This window comes from Trachypithecus francoisi, unplaced genomic scaffold, assembly GCF_009764315.1.
Source record: "Trachypithecus francoisi isolate TF-2019V2 unplaced genomic scaffold, Tfra_2.0 Lachesis_group1, whole genome shotgun sequence".
Lineage (NCBI taxonomy): Eukaryota > Metazoa > Chordata > Mammalia > Primates > Cercopithecidae > Trachypithecus > Trachypithecus francoisi.
Genome location: NW_022681454.1, coordinates 24,060,440 through 24,084,647, shown reverse-complemented (window position 1 = coordinate 24,084,647; position 24,208 = coordinate 24,060,440). Strand labels below are relative to the sequence as shown.

At 43.5% G+C, this 24,208-nt stretch overlaps 1 protein-coding gene across 4 annotated transcripts in view; it reads left to right on the top strand.

Annotated features, from left to right (window-relative positions):
• The window catches only part of CCDC149 (coiled-coil domain containing 149), a 106,209-nt gene extending 87,293 nt beyond the window's left edge, over positions 1 to 18,916 (top strand). For 3 of the 4 annotated variants that reach the window (XM_033213900.1, XM_033213902.1, XM_033213903.1), the window contains 4 exons: positions 2,735 to 2,811; positions 4,213 to 4,245; positions 5,336 to 5,452; positions 16,226 to 18,916. In XM_033213900.1, the coding sequence (XP_033069791.1) occupies positions 2,735 to 2,811; positions 4,213 to 4,245; positions 5,336 to 5,452; positions 16,226 to 16,656 (658 nt within the window). In that variant the 3' untranslated portion in view covers positions 16,657 to 18,916. The remainder of the gene's footprint in view (positions 1 to 2,734; positions 2,812 to 4,212; positions 4,246 to 5,335; positions 5,453 to 16,225) is intronic. The other variant, XM_033213901.1, reaches the window with a different exon arrangement.
• Positions 18,917 to 24,208: the final 5,292 nt, after the last annotated feature.

The following is a 24,208-nucleotide window of genomic DNA, read 5'->3' as shown; positions in this document are numbered from 1 at the left end:
ATTAAAGCCTTCCACTGCACCGTCCATGTATGTTTTTGTGTGTATGCATCAGTCAGTCTCCCACCAGACGCTTAGTCTCTCAAATGCAGGGACAGGGTCTCCTTCTCCTCATTATCCCCTACAGCCTATAGCACAGTGCTTTACAGAGCTGGATCTCGGGAATTGTTTGTTGAATTGGTCAAACTAAATTTAATGGACTCGGCTCCTGCTGTTCTCTCCACCTATCCATGCTGCTGGCTACTAAGACGTAAATAGCCCCTCTTCTCTGCCTGGGCTGCGTCACACCAGGTTCAGTGGGCTCCCTGCCACGTTCTTTCAGTGTGAAGCTAGCAGAGATCCTCTTTGCCATTTGAAGCATTGTGGCTTGTATTTTGCAAGGCAGCTGCGGCCACATCCATGTTTCAACATGAACAGTTTTTAAGGAGCACTTGATGCAGACATGAGAAAGAATGTGCCAAGGTTGGTTTTCAAGTGCCATTATGGGGTATTGGTTAAGAACATGTGCTTCAGAAGCAAGTCCAGGCTTACATTCCAATACAGTCTCACCACCAGCTGAGTCTTGCTTATGGTTTTGGTCAAGTTAACTAACTTCTGTTCCTCACCTTCCTAGTGGGAAGAGGGGAGTATGGTGGATGAGATTGCTGGGGGCTGGAGAAAGACAGAACTTTGAGATAAACTGTGCATCCTTGGGCAAGTTGCTTAACCTCTGTGTTCCTTAGAGTCCACGTGTAAAAGGAGTATAACAATACCATGCATACCACAGGGCTTTTGTCAGGTTAGATGAGGTAACACAGATGAGGTGAGTGCTCAGCATGGCCTCTGATGTGTGTTAAGGACTCAGGAAAGATTAGTTGTTTGTGTTAACAGTGACACAGTTGATATTGTTGTCGGTGGCACTATTGTTATTATTTCTACTGTCGTAACTTCTACTGAGTCCATTTTACTACCTCCAGCCCTGCATCAGACGCTGATAAGAGTCAGGTCAGAGAAGAAAGCACTGACAAACTTAGGCAGGGGCCCTGAAAGTAGATTGCTGGGGACACCAGGACATTCACTTCGTTCCATTTCTGAGAGAAACGGCTGTGTTATCCTGAAACATCAGAAAAAATATAACGCAGTATCTCTTCACCACACCTTCAAATGCTGCTCAGACGGCATCCCTCCACCTCCACGGAAGAGTTAAGCCTTATCTTTTGTTTCCAAGAAGCAGCCACCTACAGATGATCTGATCTCGTTAAGAAACAGGCATCAACTTGAACACTGTTGTGATTGCATGTCAAACTCATCAGCTGGTGAAAAGGGAGCTTGGATCAGAAGGTCTGAGCAAAATATGGAAAGTGAGATTACAAAGGATAGCGCCTATTGAAGGGTCAGGGACATGAAAGCAAAAGAGGCCCAACAAATGGAATGAAAGTGGAAAGTAATTGATGAAGACTATGCATAATTTTAAGACTTAGGGAAAAGAAGAAAAGAAAAGCTCCAAGTACCTAGATGGAAGAAAACCACATAGAGTAATTCCTGAGTTTTCTCTGAACTCAAAGGGAATATTAATTAAGATGATACAAGTCAATTCAGGTAAAACAAGGATGAATCCACAGCCATATGTATGTGCAGATATATACATATTCATGTCTCTGTGTGTATGTGGGTGTGTGTAGCTATCTCCGGAATATAAAGAGAGATAGGAGAATAATTCTAGTGTTCTGATTTATCTTGCTGAAAGGAATTGAAACTTTGCTATTAAGGTGATTTCCACATTATTTTAGCACAGCAGTGCCAAGAAAATCCCCCAAATAAAATAAAGACTGGTTTTTCAATTTCCAGCCCAATGGGAAGTGATTCAAGTTTTAGAGGACTATTAAATCATTTCCCAACTATATTTAATTTTGTAGAGAGTGATGCGGGAGTATGTATGCCCCCATGTCTATCCATGCATGTAGTGAGAGTTTGGCTTCCAAGTAAACATTATGGTCTTTTCAAATACACACATTCTAGAATTTATATATCTTAGTGACTCAGAATGGTCAGCTTGGAAAACAATGTAATTATTCTAATGATTCTGCAATTACTGAAAACTCTTTTGAAATATCTCTTTTCGTTCTTCCCATAGCTAATTATGAGTCATGAAAAAAGAAAGGTATTTATTTAATCAACTATATTTATCAAATACTTCCCATGTATCAGGTATTGTGCTAAATATCAAGAATGTGGACATCAGTAAGACGTGGGTCTAAGAAGGCTGATGGTATTATTTATTGACTCAAAACAACATTACCAAGCATGTCCATCCATCTTATTTTTCAGCCCTGGTTGTTTCCAAAAATCAGATTCACCCTCAAAGAATCAAGGTGTGATACTATTAAGGGATTAAGGGTATTCAAAATTTATTGTCTTCTTTGCAATGAGCATTTCTTAAATAGAGATTCCATCAAATGATTTGGGCAGCGGTGGAGTCATCATTTAGCTTCCCAGGAAAACTACCTTTTGGGAGAGGGCTCACTTTCATGGTATTTGAGTATTGTTTTTAATCATTCATGTACTTTCTATTTGCATATGCACTCGCAATAGAGCACATATTATTTACACACACATACGTACAGTACAAATGCTCTGTTTTTAGCATATATCATAAATCTCCATCCAAACTTTTCTACTAGGGCACCAGTGGGATTTCCAGGGCTGCGGGCTGACAGGAAGCTTAAAAATTGACTGTCATCTTCTCCCCTTTTTTCAGAATCCTAGGGAATCGAGTGGCTGAGCTGGAAAAAAAATTAAGAACTCTGGAAGTTTCTGGTTTGTGGAGTCTTCCAGGTAAACAGAACTTCATGAAAACTATTTTCCTTTTTTAAGAAATGAAACTCCCACATAATTTACAAGAATCTTCTACCTTTTTAAAGTCCTTGTATTCTACCTTATTTAAACTAGATCATTGCTGAAAACATCTACAAGTGTTCTAAATTTAGAAACTACATGGCAGGCTGGGGGTAGAATCAGAAAAATGCAATAAATATTCAGGGTCTCATCTGTGGAACTGTGAAGTTTAGCAAACCTGAATTCTGAAATTGTCACTGTGTCTATATTTTTTTTAACTTTTGTGAATGTAGTCAATTGTTTCTTTTCTTTTAATCTGTAGATATCCTATAAAGATTTATTCAATTTGTTCAATTTAATTATCGGCCCTAAAAGTTAATATAAGAACTTAATAAAGATTTGTGCAATTTAATCACCAGTCCTAAAATTGAATCTAAGAACATACAAAGATTTGTCCAATTTAATCACCAGTACTAAAAATGAATATAAAAACCAACAATTTTTCTAACCCAAAATGTACTCCACCACCTCCTTCTCTTCCCTTCCCCCATCCTGTTTTTACTTAGTCTGAAAATCTGAATTTCCTGTGATTTTTTTTTCCAGTTGTACACTGTATCTGGAAGCTCTGGTGTTCTACTTTAATTAGCTGTATTTTTCCCACTTGTCTTGGTAAAATACTCCTTTTGTGAGACCCCAGTCAGCCATTCCCCGTTGACTTTTTACTCTTCAGAAACTTGTATTTACCATTTCAACCATCTCCCCTTTCCCTGGAAACCATGTTGTACCTCTAGTTTTAGTTACTTAACCTTCCGCACAAACCAGGCTCCTTCATCCTTGAATGATATGGGTGCTTCCCTGGAATGGACGATCAGCAAAAGTCAGCACAGGGAGGCAGATGGACAACAACACATTTTCGGAAATGTAAACCTGAATCGCTGCCTTAGGTTGCCTGGATGTGTGTTTCAAGAATTGGAATTTTTAGCAGTGATTCCTTGAATTTGATGTCAAAAGACCTAACAGAACTAATTACTGCCGGGTACAGTCCTGGGGATTTGAATGATCCATTTCTGCACAAGAATCTTTTGATGCTGTTAAAGCCTCATCTTCTAGGAAGGCCTTTCTTTTATTGCATTGAATTTCAACACAGTTGGGCAAATTGATCATGTATTTGTACAGTGAGTTTGCCATGTCTCTGCGTGTATGGGTGTTTTGATTTTTTTTTCTCAAAATGACTCGGTGAAATTTCTCACTGTTTCATTTCTACAATTTATATTAAAAGATGGAAGTTACTTGAGTGAACAGATGCCGAGAATTTTCTGTGGTTTTGTTTGGTCTAGGTACAACTTCAAATGGCTATTATGCAATAACAACTATTTCCTTTTTTCCTTTTGCTGCCTGAAGGCCTGAGCTACAATGTTTCAGTAGGATTTGGGAGTATGTTCTGTTTAAAATATCTTGTTTTTGTGGCTAACATCAGCAGTGCATTATGTCATCCCTGCATGTAAATAAGTAGAAATGCATTACCTACCTTTCCTTGAACTTTTCTGATTAGAATAGTCAATTGAAATAGAGAATTCAATTAGTACAAAACAAATATTAAAGGATGAAATTAGCTTTGGGGACTTGGCTGAATGAATTTTATGCTGTGGCCCTGTTTGTTCTAATCTCTGGTCTCCACATAGATACAAAATGGGAGGACAGGAAAGAGTGGCAGCTCCCCAGATCTGATACAGTTTATGTCATGGCAATAGCATTGACCTTCGGCAGTGGTGAAGGATGTTATGATGAAGAAACATGTTATGATATTTTCAAACTATGTTGAAAGTAGAGGGAAAAAGAGCCTCTTCTAGTATAAATCAGATCAGTCTGTTCTGTCTGCTCATTGTTTTTTGTGACTCCATTTAAACTACTGAATGGTGGAATAAGACACAATACATTCTTTTTCTCCTCCTCCTCCTCCTCTCCTCCTCCTCCTCCTCCTCCTTCTCCTCCCCCTCCTCTTCCTCTTCTTTCTTTCCCAAAGTAGGAGTCAAATCGTAGTGTTTAGCCAACTGGAGAGCAGAGTTCCAATGACATCAAAGAATTGCCAACTCTCTCTCATTTCCAACACCTGGGAAGAATCAGTGTCTCTTCCAGTAACAGCCCACCAATGTGTTGTTACCCTTTTGAGCATTGACTTTGTGAATTCAGTTCTAGACATGCTTATCGCCCCCTCCAAGAACCTATGGTCCACTTAGGGAAGCAAGATGAAGATACATCAAGCAGTGAGAGGAAAGTAAGAAGTGGCCTATAATTCAATACTAAATTAATGATAAGGATTTTGTGTGTGTGTGTGTGCAAGGGCTAGGGCTAGGGTGGTGCAATAGTGTAAAGAAGTATGGAGGATGTCAGCAGTCGTAGCAGGCTTCCCTTCAATGGTAGTGTCTATGGGCAGCCAGCCCTGAGCCAGTTAAGTGTGTGGGCCTAAACGTAACCCAGATCCACTGATGATATAAGACATCCATCTTCCCCTTTTCCGCAACAGGGGGAAAGGACACCATACTGTTCAGCGACCCCACTCTTCCTAGTGGACAGAGGTCGAGATCCCCACTGCTGAAGTTTGTCGAGCAGCCCACTGAGAACAAAGCAGATCCCAAGGATGGTAAGTACGCCTCAATTTCTCCATCTTTACCTGGACTGTGCCTGCCACAGAGGAGTGGCTCAATGAACGTCGGTCTCTTCCGCTTCCCCTTCCTGCTGCTACTTTGGCATCATTGGGATATTCCTCAGATTTCCTCTTGTTGCTTCTGTGGGTTCATGTTGTTGGGAGGTTTTAACTGCAGCATGCAGGCCCCTGCTCTCTAGGCATGTTGGCAGAGAGGTTAAGAGTGAGGACCCCGTGCCAGGTGCAGTGGCTCCATGTCGTATCAGGATCAGTCTGTCTGATTAATAGAATACAGAAGTGAGGGTATGTGAATTCTGCATCCAGGTCATAAAAGACATGAGACTTGTCCCTTACGTTCTCTCGGGTCGTCTACTCTGGAGGAGGCTGGCAGCCATGTCATGAGGACACTCAAGCAGCTGTCCACACTGTTCACGTGGTGTGGAGCTGAGGCCTCCAGCCATCAGCCACTTGAGTGAGACATTCTGGAAGGAGATTCTCCAGCCCTAGTCAAGCCTTCAGATGCCAACAGCCCTGGTCAGCATTTCATGGGTGCCTCGTGAGAGACCATTAGCCAGAACCACCTAGCTCAACTGTTTTCAGACTTCTGAGTCTTAAGCTGCTAGGTTTGATGTAATTCGTTACACAGCAGTAGATAAACAATATACATCCACATTTCCATCTTCTCTTGCTCAGACTCATGCCTTTAATCATTACCTCCATAAAATACTCTCAAAGTATTTTCCCCTGCAGGGTTCCATCTGCAGAGTTACACCCCACATTTCCCAGAGCCCCAGCTTCCCTTGCCCTGAATACTCCGTGGACTTCTCAAGCATGGCATCGCCAACTCTTCCTGCTTTCTTCCTTCTTTTTTTTGTCACCCTCTCAGCTTTTCAGGCTCAAAACCTTGGAGCTATCAACCATTGTCAATTTTCTATCTCCATCTACATGTGGTCTTTCACTCAACTCTTTCTGCAGAGTTTTCACACCTCGGGACCTACCGCCTCTGGCATGGTTCAGGCCCTCATTTTCTTGTCAGGAGGGCTCCTCTCCTGGTTTTCCATCCTCCCTGACTGTCTTTGCTTTATTCTCATCTTCATCCTGCTACTATAGAATAAAGCTTTTGGAGTACTGTTTCATCACATTTGTGCCGTGCTCAAAAATCCCAAGTGGCTCTCCACTGTCTTCCACTTAACATCTCAACTCTGCAGCCTGGCCTAGCCTACCTTTCCAACCTCATGATTGTCTGCCCTAAAAACTGTGCCCTCAGCTAAATGGACTAACCAGCTGTGTCAGTTAGCTATTATTGGGTAACAAACCAACTCAAAATGTGGAACTTAAAGCAACAACTATGTATTGTTTTTCATGAGTCTTTGGGTCAGATGGGTGGTTCTGCTAATCTAAGCTAGGCTCTGCAAGCTTTCTCTTGCATACGGATGAGGGAGCCTTGCTGAGCTGAGCTTAGATTAGCAGAACGGAACCACCCATCTGACCCAAAGGCTCGTGAAAAATAATGCATAGTCATTGCTTTAAATCACTCATAATAGCACGTGGATTGGTAAGAAGACCACTTCTTATCACTGAGTAAGAAGACCCAGATAAGCCAACAGGGTTGAGAGCCTGATCATAAGACCATAATAGTTCATGGAATGGTAGAAGCCAGGACATATCTGGGATTTGAGCAGAAAGGTTACCCCCCAAGTACATGTGGGGAGAATTTCTAGAGAGAGACCCTGACTTTAATTGGTTCCACACTGGCCAGAAAGCAAGGCTGGGTCTTTGCAGCCAGCCTCACGTGGCTGCTTGTAAGGCTGGCCTGGATCACCGTGGCCCCCTGTGGGATTTGGAGCATGTCTTGGATGGTGGTTATGCCACGCCAGCATCCAGCGTCCACATGGAGATCCAAAGCCTTCTGTCTGTTCTGGGCTTGCTGAGCCTCGGGGTGGACCTGGGCCTGCTAACCTGAAATGGAGCATGAGCCTGGCTTGATTTTCACAAGGACGGTGTAAGTCACGGACTGATTCAAAATGATAGCTTCCAGAGTTGCATCATTAGCTCTCATTGTTCCTATCCCATCCTCCGACAGCGCTGGGTGGGAACAAGGAAGCATTTACACCGCGGCTGTCAGCGTCCGGGATGGCCTCATCACTGTCGCATCTGTGATCAATTCCAACTGAAAGCAGCGCACACTTGGGAGGACAAAGCCTATCAGAGAGCAGCTAACAAAGGAAGATGAATCGCCCCTTCGGGCCAGTGGCAGTGGGGAACGGGGGACACACTTTTGGGTGATTAGCAATCTTTTAAACAAAGAGATACTGTTGCTTTATCTTTTAGGGGAAATATTTTTTCTTTCCACATTATTTGTGTCATAATGCATTTGTATCCGTTCATTGCCTCCCCATCATTGATACATGTATCATTATTAATAATAAGTGTTAATGATTCTGTTTGCTAAAACACCAAATAATTACTATTATTTGTAATATTTTCCTATTCTTGGCTGGTTCAGAAATATTTTATAGAAATGGCAATGCTATGTGTCTGTCCTTAAAAATAAAACACCCACAGCTCAAGAGTTAAGATTCTAGAATCTTCAAAGGAGGATTTTGCTCCCACAGCAAGTAACCAGAGGTCCCAGTGATAGCTCAACGCTCGTGACATTTTTAGTAACTTTTTTTGTCTCCAGATAATGACTTGAGTATAATTTTAGGTATCTTTTGGATTAAAAAAAAAATAGTCTAAGGGTCACTCATACTTGTAATCCCAGCAGTAGGGGAGGCTGAGGTGAGAGGATCACTTGAGGCCAGGAATTTGAGACCAGGCTGGGCAACATAGTGAGACTCATTTCTAAAAAAGAAAATTAAAACATTAGCTGCAAGTGGCGGCACATGCCTGTAGTCCCAGGTACTTGGGAGGCTGAAGCAGAAGGATCCCTTGAGCCCAGGAGATTGTGGCTGCAGTGAGCTGTGATCGTGGCACGGTACTCCAGCCTGGGGCAATGTGAGATCCCGTCGCAAAGAAAAAAAAAATTAAATTAAAAATTAAAATTTAGATTTGAAAAGAATGGGGGAGTGGGTTGGTAAATCCTGCTGTTGACTTACAATCCAGTCCTAGATCCTGGCTCCTGTAGCTCTGTGGTCCTGAGGTTCTGAAAATCTAGCCTTTCTCAGAAAAAGTAAACAGAGTAGGATTACAGCCTGAGTACATTCCTCTTATTGTGGCTGTGTTTTAACCTCGAATGAGGACAGCGGTGTTGGCCCCACACACACACCCCCGCACCCGCTGCTTAAAAAGTTCTCCCTGCTAATCTCAGAGGTTTACCATATTAAAAGAGACTCATACCTTTGGACATGAGCAGAATGTCATCTAACAAAATGGCACAAGGCAAAATACCAGCAACTGAAAGTCCCCTGTGTAATTTAGACCACCCTCACTTAGATGTAAATTAAGGTAGAGAAGATTAAGCTGACCTCCAGTAAAAACACACCGCAGATGGTTTAGGGGTTAGGTTGTTACGAGTAAGGTTAATTAATTTTTCAGGGGCACTAGAATATACTATTAAGTGTCCTGGAAGAAGTAATTTCATAAGAGTAATTTCTAGAAGGAGTTTATTCGTCTCACGTTGGTGAAAAATTTAGCTGCTGCAAGTAACGTAATTTACTCCTTTTAAATAAAGCCTCCCCACCATGCTGGAAACCTGCTCATTTTGACCCACTGTTTCTCATGTCGCCTGTATGACCACTATAAAAATTTTCATCTGTGAGTATGAAAATTATGTGATTGCTTCCCTGAGCTACCTTAGATGTAGATAAATGTTTGTGCAAGTCAGAAATCTTTGTCTTTCTTTTTCAAAAGTACCATTTTAAGAACTGTTAGAGTAGTAACCTGAATACAACCTTAAATGAATACCATAAATTCAAGGATTGCTTCCATATATTAACGAATGGTATTTAAAGAGAGGTACTCATATATTCATGGATTCACACATTCATGTGTATTGTTCATATATTCAAACATTTAATAAGCTATTTATTATTGAGTCCCCACTATGGAACAAGGTTAAAAAATTAATCAGGCAAGTTTCTATATTTAAGGTAGGAGTATTACTTCTGGCCAGATTTAATCAAATAGGCATCATGGAAGATGTGGAGGTGGAGGTGACTCTTGAAGTTCATCCCTGGGACATACAAGAGAGAATGATAGTCATGGAGGCATCAACTTTCTAAGTTATAGGTGCTGGGGACAGGGGTGGGCGACATGAAGGGCCAGTGTGGCTGGAGTAAAGGGAAAAAGAAGAGTTGGTTTGCCAGGTAGAAATGTAGATGGATGTTAGTCGTGGAAGGCCTTGAATGTCAGGTTATGAGCTTAGGCTTTGTTCCCGAGACACTGGCAGCCTTTAAATGATGTATAGCTGGGCAAAGACATGGTGAGATTTGTGCTTCGAGCTTGCAGTGCTGCTCAAACTGAAGTGTGCACCCACATCACCCAGGATCTTATTAAAGTGAAGGTTCAGAATCAGTCATTCTGGAGTAGGGCCTGAGACCCTGCATGTTTAATAAGTCCCCAGGTGATGCTGCCACTACTGGTCCATGAACCACACTTTAGGTAGCAAAGCTTTAGGGAAGGTTCCTGTCTCGCAACAGGTTGGATTAGTGCAGGAGGAGACTAGACTCAAAGGAACCTGTTAGAAACCAACATACCTCATCCTTGCTAAACAGATCTAAATAGTTGTTTTTTCAAAATCCATGCTTGATTTATTCACACATCTATACATCTATACATTGCGCATCAGGAACTAACATACCTTATCCTGGCTGAACAGATCTGAATAGCTATTTTTTTAAAAAAATCAAGGCTTGCTTTATTACATTCATGTATTTCATTGTAAGCACAAGTAATGGTCTCCTTTGCAGATACAATGCTCACTGAGGTCAGTGAATTCTTAGGAGAATAAACATAGTTGTCTGTGACTAAATGCAGCCTTCAGAAAGCATAAAGTAGATTTGGTCAAAATTCTGTCCCTGGGATTTGTCTGTGGTCATCAAAAAGACTAAAGGAAATGGAAACTTATTTTGAATGTGAAAGGCAAATTTATATCAGGAGAATTATAGCTGTAGGGTGTGGTGACAGCAGCCAAGACCCACCTTGCTCAGCTGAAACCCACAGTCCTCTTCTCTGTTGATACTGATGTTTGTTATCACATCGCTGCTTCTGTCTGTGATCATTTTCTCTTCCTTGTGCTCCACCCTTCATCTTGGTAGTTTCATTTTAGTCTTAAAGTCCCTCTGATTTCACGCTTTCATTTCTTCTAGAGCTTCTCAGAGTTTTTACCAAGGTTTGGTCATTTAAAAACGTTTAAACATTTGATTAAATAAATAAATGCTCGAAAGTGTATTCAATTATGTAATTAAGAAATGCTCACCACATACCATGCATATCAATCAATACTTTTATGTCATATCAATACTTTTATGTTGTATTAAAATCAGAATGGATCACAGATGTAATAACATTGTTACATGTTGCAGAAATTCTAAGCTCCATTTTAATTCAAACTTGTTAGATTATATTTCTTTTTTAGGTTTTATTTATTTATTTATTTATTTTGAGACGAAGTCTAGCTCTGTCGCCCAGGCTGGCATGCAGTGGCTCGATCTTGGCTCACTGCAACCTCTACCTCCTGGGTTCAAGCGATTCTTCTGCCTCAGCCTCCTGAGTAGCTGGGACTACAGGCACACGCCAACAAACCCGGCTAATTTTTTATATTTTTTTAGTAGAGACAGGGTTTCACCATGTGAACCAGGCTGGTCTTGAACTCCTGACCTCGTGATCTGCCTCTCTAGCCTCCCAAAGTGCTGGGATTATAGGCGTGAACCACCATGCCCGGCCCTTTTTAGGTTATATTTAACCTAAAGTATCTAACCACATGCTTAGTCTCATGTGTTTTTAAATACACGTTTTTTCTAAATTATGAAATAATCCTTGTAAATGCATCTTATAAATTGTCACCACATACCTGTCACCTGCCAGGGTCTGAGTTCCGGAAATATTGGGCATTGTTTGCACTTGCCTTCTGAATGCTTACCTGTTCATTGGCTGGGGGGATGGTCTAAAAGTCACATCCAGCTGAACCATGGGGAGATATACCTCAGCAATTTATCTAGAAACCTTAGAAATCCAAGCAATGTTTGGTGTTGGGCAAAGAGAAGAGTGGGCAGATGCAAGGAACATTTCTGAGTGTCTTAGTCAGTTCAGGCTGCTATAACAGACTACCCCATAGTTTTCAACAATAAGCAGACATTTATTTCTCATAGTTCCAGAGGCTGGGAAGTCCAAGATCAAGGTGCTAAGAGATTCTGTGACTCAGGAGGGCCTTCTTCTTGTTTTGCCGATGGCAGCCTTCTTGCTGTATCCTCAAACGGCAGAGAGAGAGGGGGTTCTGGCCCCTTCCTCTTCATATAAGGGTACAAATCCCATTATGAGGGACCCATTTCATGACTCTTCTCACCCTGAGTACCTCCCAAAGGCCTCACCTCCAAATACCATCACACTGGGGATTAGGGCCTCAATATGAATGTTGGGAGGACACAAGCATTCAGTCTCTAGCACTGAGGCTGATATGGTTTGGCTGTGTCCTCACCCAACTCTCACCTTGAATGGTAATCATCTCCACATGTCAAGGGTGGGGCCAGGTGGAGATAATTGAATCATGGGGGTGGTTTCCCCCATACTGTTCTCTTGGTAGCGAATAAGTCTCATAAGATTGATGGTTTCATTAAATGAGAGTTCCTCTGCACACAGTCTCTTGCCTGCTGCCATGTAAGATGTCCCTTTGCTCTTCTTTCATCTTCTGCCATGATTGTGAGGCCTCCCCACCCATGTGGAACTGAGTCCGTTTAACCTCTTTCCTTTATAAATTACCCAGTCTTGGGTATGTCTTTATTAGCAGCATGAAAACAGACTAATACAGAGGGACAAAGACAGGACTTAGCATTGACTGGTCTTCAAGATCTTAAGCCCCTGTGACTATGAAGCATTACTGAAACTGCCAACAAGAGGGACTCTATGGCGGAAAACTATCTTCTGGAAAGTGCCAGCAGATTTTCCAGGTAGAGGATCCCATTGGCAGCCAGAAACATGGGTCTGTATCTTCTACAAGAAGCTAGCAGAGCCATTGATATAGATCTGGGAGCTGTACTCAGAGGCAGGAATTAAGGTCATATGATAGCCAAAGAGTGAGAATGAATGAAGAGAAACAGATGGCAGATCACTGGGAAAAGTGCCCTCAGAGGGGCCAGAAGGAAATATCAGAATCAACAAAGGAAACTGGGAAGGCATGTGTAGGAGGTTGAATACTGACCCTCAAAGATTTCAGGTCCAATTCCCTGAAACCTGTAAATGTTACCTTATATGGCGAAATGACTTTGCTGGTATGGTTGATTTATGGATCTTGAGATTAGGAGATTATTCTGGATTATTCAGGTGGGCTAAAAATGCAATATCATGTATCCTTTCAAGAGGGAGGCAAGAGAGAGATTGTGCACACACAGATAAAAAGGCAGTGTGACCATGGCAGCAGAGATAGCAAGGATGCAGCCACAAACCAAGGAATCCTGGCAGCCATCAGAAACTGGGAGAGGCAGGAAATGGATTCTGCCCCAGACCCTCCAAGGGAGCACACCCTTGGTTTTGGCCCAGTGAATTTTTTTTTTTTTTTTTTTTTTTTGAGTCAGAGTCTCGCTCCGTCACCCAGGCTGGAGTGCATTGACACAATGTCGGCTCACTGCAACCTCTGCCTCCCAGGTTCAATGATTCTCCTGCCTCAGCTTCCTGAGTAACTGGCATTACAGGCGTGCGCCACCACACTTGGCTAATTTTTGTATTTTTAGTAGAGACACGGTTTGTCCATGTTGGCCAGGATAGTCTTGAACTCCTGACCTCAGGTGATCCGCCCGCCTCAGCCTCCCAAAGTGCTGGGATTACAGGCATGAACCACTGTGCCCAGCCCCAGTGAAATTTTTTTGGACTTCAGATTCCAGAGTTATAAGGGAATAAGTGTGTTTTAAGCCACTACATCTGTGGTTATTTGTTGCAGCAGCTATAGGGAACTAATACATCATGCTCACAGAACTAGATTGAAGGAGAGACTACAGGGAGAAACAGCTTGTGAGGAGCATGCGGCCAATGGGAAAGTATGCTACAGGGTAGGGTGGGAGATGTAGGAGGCCTCACAGGCAGGGGGGACACAGGATAGACTGAAGGATTGAAGGTGTGAATCAGCACTGGGAAGTGGAAGCAGTGGATATGAGTTCCTAGCTCTACAGATCAGTGTAGCAAAGGAAAGATGAAGGGATAATGGATGGTAGAATCTTGGAGGTTGCATATCTTGTTTTATAAAATAGGAATACAGCACATGTTAAAAAATATAAATAGCACAGAAAGATGGAAAATTAAACTTAAAGTCTTCCTCCACCCTTGCTTCTTACTGTGGTCCTCAGTCTGCTTTCCAAAGACAACCTACAATTTTTAGTGCATATTATCAGAAAGAATCTCGCAACTTGGCAAGTAAATCTGTATACATAATCCCCTGTTGATGAGCACTTGGATTTTTCCAGACTTCTGTTTTTAAAAACAGTGTTGTAGTGAGTATCTAAGAACAATATGTCTTGAATTATCTGGCCTATAAAAGAGTCTTACTAAGTTTTATTTTCTTTATTAACGTATGATTGTACCTGTTTCCCTGCATCCTTCACCACACTGAGCTTTGTCAAACCTTTCCATTTTTGCCATTCTGGTAGAGGAAAAACTACATTTTGTTGGGACTTAGATTTCTGCAATTTTGAGTGATGGTGTGAATCGTTTAATATGTCTGCTCTCCATTTCTATATCTTTTTCTGTTTCCGGCTTGCCCATTTTCATTCAACACTTACATACCTGTTGGAAATTGTGGTGCATTCAAGTGAACAAATTCTGTACTCATAAATATGGGTAAATCTCACAAACATCATGTGAAGTGAAAGGACCCAGCACAGTAAGATTCCTGAATATAAAGTTCCAGGACCAGGCAGATCTCATTTCGGCATTTTAAATAGGCTAATGGTTATCCTTGGCAGAAGAAAAGGGACTGGAAAGGGGGTCCAGGAGTCCTGGACTTGAAAGTGTTTGCAGGGGTTGGTAATATTTTGTTTCTCATCCTGGTTATATGGGTGAGTTTGCTTTGCGAAAATTCATTGAGCTGGATACGTGAGTTCTGTGCACTTCTCTTTATGTGTATTATACTTCCATTTATAAAAGAAAGGGAACTATTTTTTAAATATTGTTGAATGCTTAGAATGTGTCAGACACTGGATGAGTCAGATGAGGCTCCTGTTCTCATGGACTTAAATTTAGAATGAGATAAACACGTCAAATGTTTAGCACAGTGTGTAGTGTGGAAAAGCACCCAATAAGCATTAGCTGGGAGGATTTATTTAAGAGAGGGGAGAAACTGATCAGTGTGTGTGGAGACCTAATGGGCGCATGGCATGGCTGGGAGGACATGTGATGGAATTGTGGGAAATGAAGCTGCAGAGTGAAACAGGAGCGCATCAGCAGGACCTTGTAAGGGCCTAAGCGAAAGGCAATTTATCCTGAAAGTGACAAGGCTCCAGTAGAAGGTTTTAAGCAGGAAAATGGCATGGCCAGATGATGCTCAACATCCTTTCTAACCTGCTGCAGTTCTCCAGCTCCCCAAGTTCCAACTTACAGCCTGAAAACGTACCTGCACATATCTGATAGCAAGCCCCACTACAGTAGGGTTCTGTGGTTCCATTCAGGGGTACCAGGAAGTGTTCCTGGGGGCCCCTTAATCCTGGTCTAGGACCTGCACCCAGGCTAAACCCAGTCCCACAGTGGCTCTATCATACCTTTCTTCACTGTTTAGCCTGAGGGCTGAGAAGAGATTGGCTTCTGGGGAAACTCAGTGTCTGTTGTTGAATGCACATGCCCGGGTACTAAGAGCTGGCTCCACCATGCTGCTCCCCAGTCATGCAGAGCAACCATTGCTGGTTAGGTTTGGAGTGAGCATCAGAGTCCTGTCCTGATCACAAAGCAAGTGAGTAGGGAAATGAGGGCTGGATGTCAGCACTTTAGGGCTCACCCTTCTCTCCCATGTCCTTCCTGTTGCAGTGCTGGAATTTCCATCCTATGGCAAAGGGGTTTAGGGACAACAACTCAACAGGGGAGGCAGCTTGAAGCTATCTTTGCATATAATTTATTTTATATTGAGGAACACCAGGTGTCTGCATTAAGGAATGAGATGCTGATGGAGAATCGTGGAGAAGGGGTGGCACTAAATCCTTCCCGAACTATCCTTCTGCTTCCCACCCTCAATGCAGCTGGAACCTTTTTTCATTACTAACAAGACCCAGTTCTGAGCTGCAGAACCAACAAAACCTTTGTCCTCAATATAAATATTTAATGTGCACAAGAAGCGGCCATTAGAGAATGGAACAGAAGCTAACCAGGTGCCTGGAAAGGATGGATTATGACATGGCCCAAGCGCTCTCTTGCCCTCTGTTAATAATGCAGGAATCACTAGAATGCATGCTCGCTGGTTTCACCTGGGTCCTGTGTTCCCCTTCGGCTCCAGTTCCCTGCACAGGGAGCCAAAAAAAGTCTTGCTCCTTTTTCAGAGGCCCTGTGCTGGTAGGCTGGGCGGGAAGTTGGCAGAAGAGGGGCAGTGAGGGTTGACTTGCTGCCAGAGGTTTAATGCTGTCCTCGTTCTGTTTTCAGGGGAGGCTCAGAAGCAAGAAGGAGATGAAAGCTGTGCTGCTGCTGAGGCGTTGACAGCGCCTGAGGATGCTGGGAGGCCCGCTGTCAACTCCCCAGCAAATCAGAGCCACGGGAACCAGTGCAAGCTCTTTCATCCTTCATTACCCCAGTTACCTTCTGAGGAAGAAGTAAACAGCCTTGGAAGGGAAATAATTAAACTGACAAAGGAACAGGCAGCTGCAGAACTGGAAGAGGTCAGAAGAGAGCGTCCCATGGAGGGTCAGAGGAGTGAGATGGGACCAGCCTCACCGGGCCTGGCCATCCAGGGGGAGCTCCCCAGATCTCACCTGGACTCCATCGAGGCCAGCCAGCCAGCAGCCGAAGCTTCCACACCAGAAGACGGCAAAGGGATCCCAGAGGGCAGAGGCACGAGGAGCACCCTGAAAACCTGAAGGGGAGAGGGATCTGACACAATGACACGTTGAAAGCCCCAGAGAGGGTCAAGAATGAAGCATCAGAACGGCGCGCCCACGTTGCCTTCTCCTGAAACACCTCCGAGTCTGCAAGTGAGAAAATGCTCTGATCCTGTTGCAAACTGTGAATATTCTGATGATGCCAGTACAGTTTGATTTATTAAATGTAGGTCCTCAAGCTTCTCAGTGTCATCTCTTTCTGCCAGACAGTGCTACTGTGAACAGGGCCAGGCCCAGGAATTGTGTCCACCATACGGCTGGTTGTCAGCGTCCGTCTTTCTGTCAGCTTTTGTTTTATCAGAGATAAGATGTTTTTGTATTAGCATTTAATGTTGTCAATCAAAATTACAGGAAGAGCTAGAAACTGATGGGGTTTTTAATCAGGTCCCCATCTTGGTCAAGGTTAGGCAGCTGGAGAGGAAGGTGTAATTGAGCAGAACATGTCCAGAGGGCCCATAGCTGCACCCCATCAAGTCAGGGCCCACCCGGTAGGACTGCCTGGCATGGATGTGCTTGGCATTGAGCCCACAGCACTGCTGTTGTGCAGACTGGCAGGTGGAAGGGGCCTTCAGCAGGCTGAGAAGTTTGGGCTTCTGGGTTGAAATCCACAGCCCCTGTTGAGTCCTGTGTGCTGAGTGCCAGAGCTGAGTTTTCTGGCTTGTAAATCTGGAGAATTAACTGATCTGAAGTGATTGGGAGGGGTGAGCTTTTGTAAAAGCTGGGGAACAGGACTCCCAGTGGTGGTCTGGTTTTTTGTGAGATGAGAGCTACAGCCTGGAAATGCTCGTTCTCTGCATTCAACCTGTCTAACATACAGGATCGTATGGCCATTTCAGGTTTGGGAAAGCTCTACCTGCTGGGAGCCACTCTAGTTTCCCGCACCACCTGGAACTTCCAAACCCTTCACTCCTTCAACAGAATGTTGAGGCTGCCTCATTTGTGCCATCAAGTATTAGAATGTCAAAGACCAGACACAGAGCTCATAACCTTGTATGGGAAAGAGAGAGGAAAACAAAAAAGCTTCACCACAGCATGGCAAGGGGGAATGTGGAACCAAGGACATGATCCAGGGGTGGGAAAGGGGGGGCGTGCTCAATCCCAGCTGGTGCTTTCCTTGCAGATAAAGATTAGCTTTTCTAGGTGGCATCCGGCACCGCAAAAAATTAAAAGGTCATCCAGCCATAGCTTTTTTCCCAAAGCTCAGAATGCCTCTGAGAACCAGAATCACTCCTTTGAGAGGCGCTCCTTGCAGGAAAAAGAGGCTCCCAGAGTGGTAGCCTCTCTTAGTGAAAATACATCCTAAAAATTCAATGTTTGTCCCAGGCTCGTGATACTAAGATGTGACATCTGGACATGAGGGGCCAGCCACACAGATACATCCCTCCCAGCTTGCATCTCCAGGAATCACTCTGCTAGCAGAATGGGCTACCCATCCCTTCCTGTGCTGCTCCTCTGAAGTAGGCCAAAGTGCAGCCCAGAAGCACCCACTCCTTTGTCTGACGCACACTGGGTGGGCCTCCCGTTACTGGAGTTGAAATGGGAGCATGCTGGAGTCAGTGTTCTCTTGCTCCTGGTGAGAAGGACATCCCATTGACCCCTGGCCACTGGGTCCAATGTTCCATCCTTCCTTCTGTCCCAGCCTGTCCCCCTCCCCACCAGGCCCACCCTACAACTTCTACTCAAGGGCAGTTGCTCCTGCAGCTGGAGGGCTTGCACAGACCAGCAGTCAGTCGCGGAAATCATTCTTCCTGCTGGACTGGGCCTTAACTGCCTGCAAATGTCCAGCACTACTGCGTAGGATGCCAGAGCCACCAAAGGAAAACACAGCCAAGTTTAATATAATAATAAAAAAAGGAAAAAGCTCAGCCTGCAGAACTCTGGTTTTGACCCACCGTCGGCCCGATGCACATCTTCAGGGCCTGTTCAGCACGTTCTGAAAAGCAGGGCTCGTAATAGACTCCAGCACATTCCATCAGAGTCAGGAAAACTGCGGTGAGTCCCAGAGAATCTAGGGTGTAGGGCAGGGAGCAGGAGTCATAGGGAGTGATAACCTAAACTGTGTATAGTCAGCTGGGAGGATCTTATGTTATTAAGTGAAATGAGAGCCAGTTAGTTGATCCTGTCACAGATGTAACCATGATAACACCCCATAGATATGTGACACGTGTGTCCTGCCCCTGCTTTCCCCGTCCAACATGGTTCTTCTGTTCCACAGGCATTAAAGGGGTTTTCTGCAGTTGCTTACAGCTGTCTTTTGTCTTTTTTAGGATCATTGTTTAAGGGTGTGGCATTCTCTCCCCTACTTCACTAGGTAACCCTGCATCAGGCATGGTCCTCTCAGCTTCAAGCCACACTTAACAGAAATTTAAACAGTAGGGACGTGAATTCTGTTCTATAACAGGAAATTTGGAAGTAGGGCATTCCAGGGCTATACATTCAAGAAAGTCGTCAAGGTGTTCTAGGTTTCCATCTTCCTGCTCTTCCTGCTGTGTCAGCTGCTTTCTCATAACAAGGTGACCGCAACAGCTCCAGATAACATCTGTTCAGAGGCAGAAGGAAGTTTCTTTCTCCCCACATACATGTGTGTGTGTGTTTCAAGAGCGAGAAACCCAGTTCCTATCACATTTTATTGGTCAGAATGATCACCTGGGGCTTGTGGTCGCATGTGACGTCACATGATGATGTCACATGACAATGTCTTAGCCATTCCTTAGCAAGGGAGATGGTATTACCATGATCCGTTTAGGTTCACCAAGATTCACCCTTAAGAACTGAAGAAGGGCCCTGTCCCTAGACATTCAGACTCTAAAACACCAAAACAGGATCATATCTTGGGATGCGTAAGAGAGTTGGGAATAGACAACCAATGGTGTTGTCTCTGAACACCATGTCTTTTTGTTGCTGCATAAAAAGCCAGAAAATCATGTTTCTGATGAGTTTGGAGTTAGGGGGAGGGGCTATGGTTGTTTGCTCAGAAAAATGCCATCTCATCCCCCTTCCCTGGCATCTTTCTGATCTGTCCTGTTTTGTAGGTGGAATGTTCCCACCTTTGTTTGTCTGTTCAGACGTGTTTGTCCTTCCATTATTTTTCCAGCTGGGTTGCCAGCAGAATGCAGAGCAGTCTAGAGAAATGAAACAGAGCTGACAGGTCTCTTAATGAAAGCTTGTTTGCACACCCTGCCTTTCCTGTGATCGCTCTGTACCTGAGAGCCTCTAGGTGTGGATTTTTACATGAGCGTTTGTCTTTCTTTTAATTAAGGCCTGTCGAAATGGATTGGAGTTTTTGTAAACCAGGCATTTCTCATCCCCTCACTCTTGCTCTTCCTCTTTCCACACCTTCTCTGCCCATCTTCCTCTCCCCTACCCCTTCCTTCTCTTGCTCCGGCAGCTATTCCCAAAGCCTCTCTAGCCAGGAGGCTCCTGATGGCCTCAGCTCAATGCCAGCTGGACCCTCCCCGTTTTTGGCAATCTTAAGCAAGCTAAATTAGTCTGCCCCTTGTTGCTCCTCTTCTGTGACCTCCCTCCCAAACATGCACCACCATCACGATGCAAAGTTCTAGAAAAGGGCTCTGCTATCAGTTATTCACATGTTGGAGTAAATATTTTGATGTATCATTCCTACTGGGAGCCTTTGCACCCCAGTTCACCACTTGGCATGAAAAGTTCTGTCTCTTCTTTAAGGAATGGCAAAGACCAGCTACTTACTTACGGAAGTGATCTTCCCTGTCTCTTTAAAATGACAGCATGCCTTTGCCCCTATTGGTTTTCACTCCAAAAAAATGGGGCGACCTCCTGGCTTTGTTGGTTTCCCATAGCCCTGTGGATGACTTGGTACCCTACTTCTTTTTTTTTTTTTTTTCTGAGAGTCCCACTCTGTCGGCCAGGCTGGAGTGTGGTGGCATGATCTCGGCTCACTGCAACCTCCACTTCCCGGGTTCAAGCGATTCTCTTCCCTCAGCCTCCCGAGTAACTGGGACTACAGGCGCCCACCACCATGCCCGGCTAAGTTTTGCATTTTTAGTAGAGACGGGGTTTCAGTATGTTGGCCAGGCTGTTCTCAAACTCCTGACCTCGTGATCTGCCTTCCTTGGCCTCCCAAAGTGCTAGGATTACAGGTGTGAGCCACTGCCCCGGCCTGTACCCTACCTCTTTTTGAAAAAGCACCTTCTTCCTCTACTTTCGTTCTGAAACCTCCATTTAAAACACTCCTCCTCCTTAGCAACTTCAGACTAGATAGGGTGTCAAAAGGCCACAGCATTGCCCCCAACACACTCCTTTAATGTATTCCCTTCTTTCCAGGTGTCTTCCTGAACAGAGAAAAATGTATAGATCAGAGAGACGCAATTGGGAGCTCCGTAGTGAATCTAGTTAGAAATGAGAAGCAGAAAAAATAGGAAAGACCCGTCTCTTAATATTATGGTTGCTTCCCAAAACAAAACAAAACAAGTTGATACAGCATGAAGGCAATTTAAAATGATAGATATGGACATGCTGCCTTGCATTTCATATCACCTCTTTACTAAATGAGAATTTTTTGGATGCAGAGGGAAAGTTTGCATAATATTGAAAAGTTTGACTTTCTGGAATCTATGTGAGCTCAGGAATATATTTGGGGATCTTAGCAGAGTCCGGTGGTAGCCTATTAAATGTAAAACAATTGGCTTTGTTTTTAAAACCAGCTGCTATTTTGTAGTTTCATTTAAAGAAAAAGTACCTTCTATTCATTTGCAGAACTTGCTTTATTGGATTCTATGGTCACTGTGTATCATAACTATATCTTTTTTGTTACCTGAAATAAAAATGTGACAATTTTCCTGATAGAGATGATTAATTATCTTTATTGTTTGCTTCATATTCCACCCTCCCCACAGGGCAAGTGGAGGCTGAGCATGACTTCTGGCATATTGCGGCAACTTATCAGTTGCAATCTGTCACCTAAAACTATTTGATCATATGGTAGTCATGAAAAATATGGAGAATGTAAAGATTTTATGCATTCAGTCAAAAAAAAAAAGGCAGATCTAAAATCAGTTGGTTTATTTCCTGCAGTCTTTCAAGTTGACCAAAGCACTCACTGATTTGCTCTATTTTCTTATGTTTTTAGTAATTCTGTATATATGCACTAAAAAGCCCCACTTGGAAAAAAAAATCAGTGCAATTCTGAGAAAAAGCTTATCCTAAACATCTAAAGATAGCATTTCTAATTATTGTCTACATTGTGTTTAAACTGTGCAAACTTGAGCATTATTCTCACTTTACCAGCTGTGTCTAGGTAGAGTCATTACATCAAACGCTTCTAATTTTACAAAAAGAAATCAAAACAAGCGTGTGTTTCAGTCCCAGTGACAAATGCAAACCCTGTGAGTCAAACAGGCAAACTGATTAGCAAGCTGGCTGGGAAGTCAAAACAGCAAATATAAGGAGATTAACAAAATAGATCTGTAAGATGAGAGGAGTAAAAATAGACTCCAGGGGCCAAGTGGGGTCCGGTGGGTGGCTTTGGTGGCACACATATGGTTCTGTGCCAGGAACCAGATGTCTGCCTTTATGGCCCACAATCTTCCCTTCATCCTAGGTCCCCTCCCTGCAAGACATGGGATCGCAGAGTTCATGTCATCCAGTCTCTCAATGGATGCAGAAATCCTTCTCGGGAACCTCAGAGGTAGCAACTGTCCTTCATTTGAATCCTGGTTGCATGATGCTCGCTGCCTTACAAGGCAGCTCCATCTATTTATTAGTAGGTAGCTATTTTTTGGATCTTAGCCATTGTTATTAATTAGATACTTATTAGGTCCTTATTTGTTGTACATGCTACCCTATGCACCTCTCATGAATAACACTTGATTTAATCTTCAAAACAATCTGGTATGATGATCTTATTTTACCCATGCTCAGAGAGGTTAAGTGACTTGTTCAGGTCACTCAGTTTGTGAGTGTGGCAGAGCTGAGGTTCAAATGGGCCTTTCTACCTGAGTCTGACCTGCTAACCATCATACTAGACGCATATCTTTGCCCTGACAATGAACTGTAATTTATCCTCCTTTTATTTCCTCTGTGTGTGTGTGTGTGTGTGTGTGTGTGTGTTTTCTTGTTTGTTTTTTGCTTTTTTTTTTGTTTTGGGGGTTTTTGTTTTGTTTCGTTTTGGTTTTTTGGCTCTGGAGGCCCATAGGATAATTTATCCATCCCATTCCTGGAACAGAAATGGAGTGAGTCTGCTAGGGTGCCTCTTCAGACCCCATCTACAGGGTCAAGGGTTGTGAAGAGAGAAACTAAGAACAGAATGCAACTGACAAGAAGTGTCAGCCTCCTTCTGAAAAAAAAAAAAAAAGGTCCACACCTCCCTTGATTGTCCTGAATTTACCATAATCAAGACAGCAGAGTAGATGATGGGTGTTTGACATTTTAATCCTCTCCATCCTCTGTCCCCATGTAATAGCTGCCTTGTCACAACTTGTAATTGGGGGAATATTTGAGATCAGGATTGGGAGGTTTAGAGACACTGTTTGCTCATCCCCTTTCAGTGCTGATGAGTACAGTTCAAGTTAGTATTCAAATTAGTAAGAACCAATTGGTGGAAAAAAGTCACCAGGCAATAGCCTTTCGCTCCAGTTGTCACTTGGGTTCAAGGAAAGATTTTAAAATAACAAGTTAGTGCTAGTTAGAGGTAAAAATAACCCCTGGGGACAGGTGTCTGGCTGTGGTTCAGTCGGTCGCACTGCCTTAGGAGTCTGGGAGAAACGGAAGCTGCCTCCCGGTAACCAGGGTGGAAAAGTCACAGCTAGGAAGTGAGGCTACCCTGAGAGGCTAAAAAGTTATTGCAAGTACGTTTATTCTGTGAATGAAGGTGTATGCACAAGACTGTTGTAGCATGGGTATAGATTATAAGTTTCGAAAGAAAGCTAAACTCCCAACAAGCCTTCATCAAAATCAACCACCTTTCCATCCCAGTGCCTCCGTTTTCCTCTGGTTTTGGTCCTGCCAAATACTAACAACGTCACATTCCAACCCTACTCTTCTGTGCTTAGGCAAGATGCAGTCGACTACCTGGCTTCCCTGGCACTGTCTCTGATATCTGGGAAATGGCCCTAAGGCTGTACTCAGAAGCAGATGTGACAAGCTACCAGCCCAGGTGAGATTGAAGGTTTCTTCCCCTCTCAGGCCAGAGGTTCCAGTGTCAGAATCATCCTGAGGCTTGTTACAAATAAACTTTCTCTTCTCCCTTTGATTTCCACAGCTCTGGGATGTAGCCCAGGAAGCTGTATTTTTTTTTTTTTTAACTTCCCTGAGTGATTCTGGTGATGTTCCTCTTGGAGCCACACGGAAGGGCAAGACAAGCAGTGACTGAACGTTGTTGCCAGCAGGGTTAGTGGGGTGGGGACAGAGGATAAGGAGAAGTCCTGCAGGGATTTGGGAAGTATGTTTGCTACTTCCAAAAAAAAAAAAAGGAAAAACAAAACAAAACAAAAAGCTCAGCTTGGGAGAGAAGCCTAAAACAAATAAAGAAAAAAAAGTAACCAAGGCCCCGACGCAG